The following is a 10,557-nucleotide window of genomic DNA, read 5'->3' on the forward strand; positions in this document are numbered from 1 at the left end:
GGGTTGGGAGCACCCTGCTCTAGTGGAAGGTGCCCCTGCCTGTGGCAGGGAGTTGGAACTGGATGAGCTTTAAGGTCCCTTCAACCCAAACCAGGCTGGGATTCTGTGATATAAAGTATTCTTCGTTAGGATGCCTTCTTATCTGTACCAGATGCCTTCTCCGTGCTCTCAGAGACCTTGTGAGGGGGGGGAAAAAAGAGTGGATTTGGGTGAATGGAGATGATGTTCTGAAATCCATCATTATAACTCTGCTTCCTGTTTGATTTCCTGCAGGTGAAGTGGAAAGGGAAGGACCTGTTTGATCTGGTGTGCAGGACACTCGGACTCCGGGAAACCTGGTTCTTTGGGCTTCAATACACTATCAAGGATACAGTGGCTTGGCTCAAAATGGACAAGAAGGTGGGAACCAAATTTCCCTTGGGAAGTTGTGTGGGATGACAAGAGAGAATGTACCTTCCTCTTTCTTTGAGTGCCTGAGATTGTGTTCTCTGTGGTGTTGAAGTGAACTGGGTGAGGTGTATTTAAATCTCATCCCTGTGGAAGTCAAACTGGGAAGAGCTGGCAGAGATACCCCAGCCCAGCTCCTTTGGAGCTGTGAAGCCTCAAACCATCCTCACTGAATCCCCTTGAGGCATTTTGGGATACCTCCCTGCTGGGATGCTGGACCTGAGGATGCCTGTAACATGCATGAAACCTGAAAGTCTCTCTTCTGTGCCCCTGAGCAACAAAACCATTAGGGGAAAAGTGAAGTTGCCTCTTGGCTTCTGCTGCTGAGGTGTTCTCAGAGGAGGAAAACCAGAGCGGGGAAAAGGAGATGAGGGTAGGGGAGGAAACAATTCTCAGTTGCACAAGCCTCCAGGTTGCTGAGAGGTGGGTTAGGAAGCCATGGCTGTGGTTGTTTGCATCCAAAGGATGTGCTGGTATCCAAAGGATGTGATGCTCAAACAGCCGGTAATCGAGGCTGGGAGGGAGGCCTGGGTGCCTCGTGGGTCATGCCAAGGCTTTGAACTAATGTGAATCCAAACTGGACAGTGCCAGCACAACAGAAAGGCAGTGAGGAACAGCACTGAAACAAACACAAGAGGAGGCAGCGCAGGGAAATGAGGAGGAGGTCGGGTGGTGGTGTCAGCCGGCGGCGCTGGGGAGAGCCACGTGTGCAGAGCAGCGGGGATCAAGCTTGGCTCTCTCATTTCACATGCTGTTTGTTTCTACTGCTTTTGTTTCCCCGCATCCTTAGGAGTGTCAGAAACATAGGGTGTCTTTTTTTAGCTGTGGTTTCTGAACTATTTAGGTTGGTTTGTCTGTTCTAGATGTAAAGGGCTCGGCAAAAGTTGTGCTGATTGGAACAGAAGGGAGCAGTGTCTGAGATCCAGGAGACAGTGCTGAAGGAGCTGGGAAGAGTAGCTGAATGGCTCTTGTATCCCACAGGTTCTGGATCATGATGTTCCAACAGAGGAGCCCGTCACCTTTCACTTCCTGGCCAAATTTTATCCTGAGAATGCAGAGGAGGAGCTGGTCCAGGAAATCACACAGCACTTGTTCTTCCTGCAGGTAGGAGCCCTCTCAGGACACTGTTTTCCAACCCAAGGGGGAAGGAGCCAGGATAAACAGAAGTGCAAGAAGGTTTGGCACAGAGTGCCCAGAGAAGCTGTGACTGCCCCATCCCTGGCAGTGTTCAAGGCCACGTTGGACACAGGGGCTTGGAGCAACCTGCTCTAGTGGAAGGTGTCCCTGCCCGTGGCAGGGGGGTGGAGCTGGAAGAGCTTTAATGTCCCTTCAACCCAAACCAGGCCTGGATTCCGTGATTCTAAGGTTCCAGGTTCAGCAACTTGGTCAGCAAAGTGTGCATCCTTAGCATTGTGTTCACACCTCTCTAAAGGGAGTGTCATCAACAACAGAACCTTCTTGAAATAGGACAGAGATGGTTTGTCTGCCTGAAGCAGAGATACCTAGACTTACAGACCTCCTAAAATGGCTCTCAGGACTGGTCAGGTGATTGGTAATGTTAGTGTGTGGTAGCTGGGGGGAATTGAACCTGTCACTGTGAGCTAGAGTGACACACAGCCTTGGATTCCACCTCTGCACAGGGTGTGGAGATGGGTTGTGCTGAGGGATGGTGATTGCCTTTGTACATGAGAGCATCCTGATGTGAAGCAGGGGGATTTCATCCTCCAGAACAGAATGCAGGCAGCCTATTCCATGCTCAGGCTGTGCAGCAAGGTTCACCTCGCTGCAAAACAGCCTTCAAAGAACTGGAGCAGAAGGAAATCCCAGGAGCTCTGTCGGAGACTCATGGCAAAAGCAGAGGAGATGGGGAAACCAACTGGTCCCTCCTGCCCCAGTAACTCCTGTCCCTGTGTTAAGCATTTGGAAAGTGGGGTGAACCCATCTTCAGGCTTTTGTCTTTTTTCAGAGTACACTATAAACCTTTGTGTTGTGAGAAACCAGCTCAGGTGATGCTGTTGCAGCAGTGCTGCATGGCTGGGAACAAAGAGCTGCTCGCACAGGAGCTTTCTTTCAGACAAAATCAATTGTCAGAAGCTATGTCACAGAATTCCAGCCTGGTTTGGGTTGAAGGGACCTTAAAGCTCCTCCAGCTCCAGTCCCTGCCATGGGCAGGGACACCTTCCAGTAGGGCAGGTTGCTCCAAGCCCCTGTGTCCAACGTGGCCTTGAACACTGCCAGGGATGGGGCAGCCACAGCTTCTCTGGGCACCCTGTGCCAGTGCCTCACCTGGATTTGGCTGCTGATGGAAAAACCCCTGTGCTCGGTGTGCCATGTCTGGCTGTCACTGTGAGTTCACCAGCTCATGGTGCTCCTCGCTCTTCCAAAGTTCATCTTTGTTCTGAAGAGCTAAAGCTCTTCCAAATGCAGAGTATTGCTGTTGATTCCCAAGGTCTCTCTTGTGGACTAGTGTCTCTGTAGGGCTGTTTTAAAGTGTCTGGTTTGCCATGGGCATTATCCTTGATGAGGAAAAACGTTGTTGGCATCTTTGAAAGGGAAAATCAGAGGAAAAGCAGTTAAAGCTGTGTTAGAAATGCAGACTGTGACTTTGCTACTTGGCTTTCTGATGAGGAGAGGAGCCTGTAACACGTGTGGGAAATGGGAGCACACATCAGCTTGCAAACTCTTGTTTTTATCTTACTGCAGGAGAATATCCTCTGTGCTGGTGTTGTAACCAACTTTGGGGACTCAGCATGTTACAAATTCAGATTGATGTTGCTGCATCTCTGTGACAATCCATTTAAGTCTCTCAGCAAATGGAATGTTGAGTTTTTTCCTGCCTTTATTCAGGAAAATAAAGTGTGCAAACCCAAAAGCTATCAAACATGACAAGATGAATTATTTAATATGCAGAAGGCAGGAAAGGTAAAGCTGTGGCTGCTGGGAGCTGCACGTGTGCTCCCCTGGGAGGCTGTGCAGGGCTTTGCCTGCTCTAAAACCACTGCCTGTGGGATTGGAGGGAATTAGCCTCCAGCACAGGTGAGCACTGCCTCATAATGAGGCCTGAAGATCCCAGAGCAAAACCTTTGTGTGCTCAGAGACTCACTGCAAACTTCTGCTTAATTTCGTGCTGTGTATCATGGCCCATCAGTCCATAGCTTCTGCCTTAGGAGGTTTTACTTCCATCTTTACACACCAGACCTTTTTCCCCCTCTTGCCTTCAGCAGTGGGCTACAGGTTCTGTCATTTTCCATGAATAAATGAAGCTCTTCTCACAAACCTGTCTGAAAAAGGTGGCTTGTGAGAGGCTGAGCCCTTCCCTTCCCAGCCAGCCGAGACTTCCCAGCCTGAACTGTGAGGAGTGTTAGGAACAGTGTTAACTGTGTGCTTGACAGCTCGAGATAAAGCAAACTGCAACCATCTGCTGTGCCAGTCATGCTTTGCACTGCTCTGCTAAATGTGTGTGGTGTGTCCTTTACTGCTGTGTGCAGGTGAAGAAGCAGATTTTGGATGAGAAGATCTACTGTCCTCCTGAAGCTTCTGTCCTGCTGGCTTCATACGCTGTCCAAGCCAAGGTAAGCACAGGGGGACGCTCCAGGGACCTGCTGGCATTGGGTTAAAGGGACCTTAAAGCTCCTCCAGCTCCAACCCCTGCCACGGGCAGGGACACCTTCCACGAGAGCAGGTTGCTCCAACCCCCTGTGTCCAACCTGGCCTTGAACACCACCAGGGATGGGGCAGCCACAGCTGGTGATGGGTTGGTGTTGTTCCTTTACTGTTGTAGCCTGAGACAAACCAGCCGTGGGACTCAAAGTTTGCTGCTTCCCCAGAATGCTTGGCATCATGATAACCACCTTATTTTGAGCACCACAGCTTTGCCACATGATGTTATTGCAGTGTTAAAGGGCTCTTCCTGGCTTTTCCCTTGATCTTGGGTGTTTGGCCTTGCTAGGCAGAGGAAGAAATCGGTGATCTCCAAGTTCTGCTCATTCCTCAGCTCTGGAGTCTGTTTTTTGCTGAGGATTATTTAGGGGAACGTGGTTTTCCAGTCTGGAGCATGCAGCCTTGGACAGCTTGCAGCAGCCCACAGCAGAGGGAGCAGCCTGAGGTTCAGAAGTGGGAATGTTCTTGCAGAAGGGGAGGGAATTTATCCCTGTGTATGCACAACATGTCCTGCTGCTCAGTTAACAACTCGTGTAGCTAATCTCCAGTTGGTGTGTGTAGAGATGATGGCTTTGGGAAAGGAGTGAATCTGAACACAGCTATGGTACTGCTGTAGCCTCCTGTTGAGTCAGTTCTGAGGTGTTCTGGCTCACAGGACCTCAGGCTGGTGGCCTGTGAGCCCCCATCAACTGACAGTGCAGGACAGGGGTTTGGCTGTGCTGCCTGAAGAGAGGCCCTGATCCAGGCTGGTTGGAACCAGGGGCCTGTCCTCAGTGCTCCCCTATGGCTTTGTCTGCATCACAGAACCATTTGGGTTGGAAGTGGCCTCTGGAGATCATCCAGTCCAGCCCCCTGCCAGTGCAGGGCCACCCAGAGCAGGGCACACATAGAATCACATAGATTCTGTGATCCTGTGATGGTGGGTTTGGGATGTCTCCAGAGAGGGAGACTCCACCACCCCTTGTGCAGCCTGTGCCAGTGCTCTGCCACCCCCAACAGAAAGTTGTTCTTGCTCACGTCGAGGTGTAACTTGTGCTTCAGTTTATGGCCGTTGCTCCTCGTCCTGTCACTGTCATTGCCATATAATCTTCCTCACAACCCATCAGTTGTGTGCTGGCTGCAGCCCTGGGTGATGTGCAGTGATATTCTTTGATGATAAATGTTTGAATTTACTAGAAAAAGGTTTTCTCCTCATTGTCAGAATATTGATGGAACCGTATTTTGTTCGAGAGACCCATCAGCAGAAGGACAAGTTGCTTTTCGAAAGGTTGCTCTTTGAGTCCAACATTCATCACTTATTAGAGTGCATGAGCAAACACTTGCCTTTTCCTCTGTTGACCTGCTGAGCTGAGGATACGGAGGGGATGACATTCCCTGTTGCAGGAATGAATAAACCATTGAGTAAATATCGAGCGCTGTTAACTCTTGGCCGTGACAGCTTCTGCTCGTGTGGCTGGGAACAGGCTTGGGATGTGGTTCAGGGCTGTTGTACCAGCCCCTTTCCCTTCTCCCAGCTCAGCTGCTGACCTTGGAGCTCAGTAGCATGCTCGACGTGCTCAACACTTGGCTGCTGTCAGAGCAGTTCTTTTAACCTTGCACATCTTGATTCTGCACTGAGATTGTGATGCCCTTTCTGCTCTTCGCTAATGTGCTTTCATGTCAGCATCAGACAGCACTTTTCCTCACTGCCCCTCCAGACTAGCCAGGCTCCAGGCTGGGCTTTCCCCTGCTGCTTTCCCTTTTTCAGGGAAGGAGGAAGCTGAAAGCACATCTTCAGCGTGGAAGTGGGGAGAAAGATGTTGCAGGTCATCTCCTCCCAGGTCAGTAGGATAATGGTGTCCTTCCTGGACAAGAGAGTGGCCACCGAGCACAGTAACAACGTGCTGATCTGCATGATTAGGGCCATAACAGCCTGATGCAGAGGTGTGTGTGCATCTGATAACAGCCATTTGACTGACAGCCAGCTTGGTTTGGGCTGTTGCTGCACACCTACCTGCACTAACAAAGGGAGCACAGGGGTCATAGCAATAAACCCTGATGTATTTCTGTATCCTAGGGTTCATTTGGAGATCTACTGTGTGTTTCGTCTCTAGCCCTGGTTCAAATCACCCACACTGCTTCCAGGTGGTGGACGTGGTTCAGGTTTTAAATAGCCTGGGATCTACTGAGAAATGCACCCAGCAGAACATGGGGATGTCCAGGGGGTTCTTCCATTTCTTGCCCCTTAAATGCAGATCCCTGCTTGCTGCAGCCCTCTCAGCACTTCTCAGCCCGTAGCACTATAAAGGGCTCTGCTTTGCTTTCATTTTATTCCATTTCCCCCCCAGACAAGCAATACTTGGTGTCAGTAGCTTGAAGCTGAACATGCCAGTGTTTATCCAGGACGATAAGCCAAGGGTATGAATGAGGTAGAGGCACTTTCCATGTATATCCATGGATATTAATCATAGTTCCATTAACAGGAGCTGGAATTCCAGGGCAGTTTTGAAGTAATGATTTAACTGAAAAGGTCTTTAGAAGTATGTTTGCCAAATCATTTCAGCCAACATATACTGCAATACTTAAAGCTGTTTGTTGATGTTTGACTTGTGAATAATCAATGTTCTCAGCCAGGCTCCTTCTCAGTACAAATATTCCTTTGGGGCACAGCAATATTTTTCACCACGTGCAAATCACATAATCCATACTTAGTCTTGGATCTCTACAGTAGATCACAACCCAATATAATCACATTAATCCTCTTTGCTGTTCTTTTCATCACCTACAAGTGATTTATTTCCTGCCTCTCCAAGGGTATTGGAGTTGTTTTGTTTGCCAGCACCATGTTGTTATGGCTTTTCCCTTTTGATGTAGGTTCAAGGGACGTGTACCTGCAGTGTGCTGGTCTCTGAGGACCTCCAAGCATCTGGAGACCTTGGAAAACAGCTGAAATCCGTGCTGGTTTTGTTCTATTCATTGAAGTCTGAGTCAGTGTTGATTGTTGCATGCTTCCTTTGCATCTGTATTGGCTCCATATCAACATCTGCCTTTTTAATCCTTGCTTGTTATCTATGGAACAAAGATGTCTGTGGAGATGTTTGATGCTGAGCTCTGGTTTTAGTGTACAACGTGCTGGTTCTGGTGTTAAAAGGAGGCTGGTACGAAAAGCTGCCTGACGTGGGACATGACCACCACGTGTGTCTTGGTTTTGGTTTGAAAGATTGTCACCATTTGGTGCTTCCTGAGCTGAGGTTCTTCAGGAAAGCAGTGACATGAGCACACGTCACCGTGTCTTGTGTAAGTGGGGAATGTCACTGCAGAACCCTGTTTGCAGGTGATTGAAAATCACAGCATTCCTTGGACGTGCCTCGCATCCACTGTCCTCTTCTCTTGTACTTGGTGCTGTTTTCTGGTGGTTTCTTGCTCTTTGAGGCTGTCCAGGAGGTAGCTTCATTCTCACATGCGTGGCAGGAGCACTCAGCTGGTCAGTCTGTTAATAGCAGGTTTGTTTCTCAGTCACTTTATACGCTCAGAAAGATGCAGATCTAAACAAATAGCACTAATTACTGGCTGCCCTTAACAAATCCCAGTTAGTTTCCATGACCCAGTTGAGCAACAGACCCTCTGGCAGAAAATTTGGCACCTTAAAGGAGTCTGTCAAAGTCTTCTGTGTTCTATCTTCCATGAGGGTGGTGAGCAGCAGCAGAGAAACTGCCTCACCCCAGCCACTGGCATCAAGCAGTCTTTGGGAACAGGTCTTTGTCCATATCTTGACTCCCTGTCTCTATACCAGTATGACAGCAAGGACCCTTCTCCTATAGAGTCTTTCCCTGTATTGAAGGAAGTATTTTCTGGACTTGGTAACTAGAGTGGAATAGAATTGTTCTGTGGGAAAGGACTTGGAATAATCATCTAGTCCAAATGATGGATGTGGGATGGATGGTGACACAGGCTTGGTAGAGTTGGTGGAAATCCAGTGCTGTTCAGGGTTTTACTTCAATGTTAGTCTGCCAGTATCCTGCAGGGTGCGTATTTTGGGGAGGAATGGGGATATGGACTTGACTGTGCTGGGTTTATGGTTGGATTCAATGATCTTAAAAGTCTCCAACCGAAATGATTCTGTGATTCTATGATGGTGGACACTGGCTGGATGGTGGACATCAACTGATGGTGGATGGTTTGTTGTGCTTCACTCCTGTTGCATGAGCAGGAGGACGTCAGTCTCTATCAGCAATCACATAACAAAGCAAATGTGGTTATTAAATCCACTGAGCAGCATCTGCTTTCTGCTCTAGGAGGTTGAGAGGCGCCGGGTGGAAGTGGTCTGTGTTTGCTGTCCCCACAAGGGCTGGATGTGTGGGGTGAAGGGTTTTCCTTGCCCCTGGTGTTACATGGGGTGGGCATAACATCTGTGCTTCTTTGTAGTACGGCGATTACGATCCCAACGTGCACAAGCGAGGCTTCCTGGCGCAAGAGGAGCTGCTCCCAAAGCGGGTAAGGAGCTTGGCTGAGAGGAGGAGTGGTGGCTCTCCAAGCCTTCTGCACAGAGGGTCTTTGTGGGGCTGCCTGAGGGGTGCTTGTGGCTAAGTGTGACAAGAGCAGAGTGTGACCTGGTCTCTGTCTCCCCACGTCTCTCAGGTGATAAACCTGTACCAGATGACTCCAGAGATGTGGGAGGAGAGGATAACAGCCTGGTATGCAGAGCACCGGGGCAGAGCAAGGTGAGTGTGTGCTGCAGTGCTGCCTAGGGTCCCATCAGGACCCATGGGGTTTGGGGAGCTTGGGCAGGTGAGAGATGAGCTCTGCTGACAGCAGGGCTAATCCCAGCACACCTCTGCAGCAGACTCACAGAGGGCTTTCTTTGGTTGCTCTGCATGAGTCCTGCTGTGCTCAGGTCACTGATAGGGTCCTGGAGAGGACCTGATGCTGTGTGGGACCACCTGCAGAGGGCAGGGAGGTGAGCAGCCCTGCCTGCCTGGGGTCAGGGTGATTTGGGAGCCAGGGAAAGAAATGGGGATTCATTCTGATGAAGTGTATTGCTGACTCAGGTGGAAAAATGCTCCTTGTTGGGTGGATAAGCCTGAAGTCAGATGGAACCTCCCAGACAAGGACTTCCTAATTATGCCCAAGCGATTGGGAGACAGACAAAGCAAAGCTTGAAGTGCTGCGTCTCTCAAGGCCTTGGCAGCCATTAAGATGCTGGCGAGCTGCAGAGTGGGATTTGCTGTTGGACTTTATTGATCCTGCCGGCAAAGACAGGATTGACCTGTGCAATAGAGACAGTCCAGGCTTTAAAGCTTGTGAGTGCTTGGGCTCAGAACGAGCAGCTGTGCCTCTCTCCCTGATCCTACCAAACATTGTAATGCTGACCTTTCTTTGTCTGACAGAGATGAAGCTGAAATGGAGTATCTGAAGATAGCTCAGGACTTGGAGATGTACGGAGTGAACTATTTTGCTATTAGGGTGAGTGCAGGTTGTGGGACGTGTTTTCTTGCCGGTGTAGCTCTTGTGTTAATCTTTCTCTTTTGGGTTGCTGTGGGATTTGGAGCACTGGAGAGCCAGCAGACCTGAGAGATGCTGTTGTAGCAGTGCTGCATGGCTGGTAATGAAGAGCTGCTCACACAGGAGCGCTCTTTCAGACAAGATCAATTTTCAAAAGCTGTGTCATGGAATCTCAGCCTGGTTTGGAAGGGACCTTAAAGCTCCCCCAGCTCCAACCCCTGCTATGGGCAGGGACACCTTCCACTAGAGCAGGTTGCTCCAAGCCCCTGTGTCCAACGTGGCCTTGAACACTGCCAGGGATGGGGCAGCCACAGCTTCTCTGGGCACCCTGTGCCAGCGCCTCAGCACCCTCCCAGGGAAGAGCTTCTGCCTCAGAGCTCATCTCAATCTCCCCTCTGGCACGTTCAAGCCATTCTCCTTGTGTCCCTACAGGCCCTTGTCCAAAGCCCCTCTTCAGGTTTCCTGTGGCACCCCTTTAAGTACTGGAAGACTGTTTACAAGGTCTTCCCTTAAGTAGCCCTCTCTTGTCCAGGCACTTCTGATACTTCCAGAAGCTCTTCAGGTAGGCAGTGCTGGTGGGTTGCTGCTCAGGGCTGGGTGGTGAAGCTGACAGTAGTTCATGTCAACCCTCCAAGTGGAATTAAAGGAGTTTCTGCTTTTTTCTTTCCCCCTACAGAACAAAAAGGGCACTGAGCTGCTCCTTGGAGTTGATGCCTTGGGTCTTCACATTTATGACCCAGACAACAGGTTGACCCCTAAAATCTCCTTCCCGTGGAATGAGATCCGCAATATCTCATACAGCGATAAAGAGGTAACATCAGAGCTCAGCAGCTGAGATCTCTGCTTTACTCTGTATATTCCAATGTCTCCAATATGTGTTCCAGTGTCTATATACTGTGTTATGAAATAGAGTGAGGTGTTTTCCTGGTGAGAAGAGCTCTTGTCATCTCGTTACATCACTGGGGGTTT

At 49.7% G+C, this 10,557-nt stretch overlaps 1 protein-coding gene across 2 annotated transcripts in view; it reads left to right on the forward strand.

Moving 5' to 3' along the window:
* The first annotated feature begins 267 nt into the window (after positions 1–267).
* NF2 (neurofibromin 2 (merlin)) overlaps positions 268–10,557 on the forward strand; it is a 26,455-nt gene continuing 16,165 nt past the window's right edge. The window contains exons 1-7 of one of the 2 annotated variants that reach the window (XM_010019722.1): positions 268–399; positions 1,429–1,551; positions 3,936–4,019; positions 8,512–8,580; positions 8,725–8,807; positions 9,474–9,549; positions 10,265–10,399. In XM_010019722.1, the coding sequence (XP_010018024.1) occupies positions 388–399; positions 1,429–1,551; positions 3,936–4,019; positions 8,512–8,580; positions 8,725–8,807; positions 9,474–9,549; positions 10,265–10,399 (582 nt within the window). In that variant the 5' untranslated portion in view covers positions 268–387. The remainder of the gene's footprint in view (positions 400–1,428; positions 1,552–3,935; positions 4,020–8,511; positions 8,581–8,724; positions 8,808–9,473; positions 9,550–10,264; positions 10,400–10,557) is intronic. The other variant, XM_010019723.1, reaches the window with a different exon arrangement.

Source organism: Nestor notabilis, unplaced genomic scaffold (assembly GCF_000696875.1).
Source record: "Nestor notabilis isolate BGI_N333 unplaced genomic scaffold, ASM69687v1 scaffold17838, whole genome shotgun sequence".
Lineage (NCBI taxonomy): Eukaryota > Metazoa > Chordata > Aves > Psittaciformes > Psittacidae > Nestor > Nestor notabilis.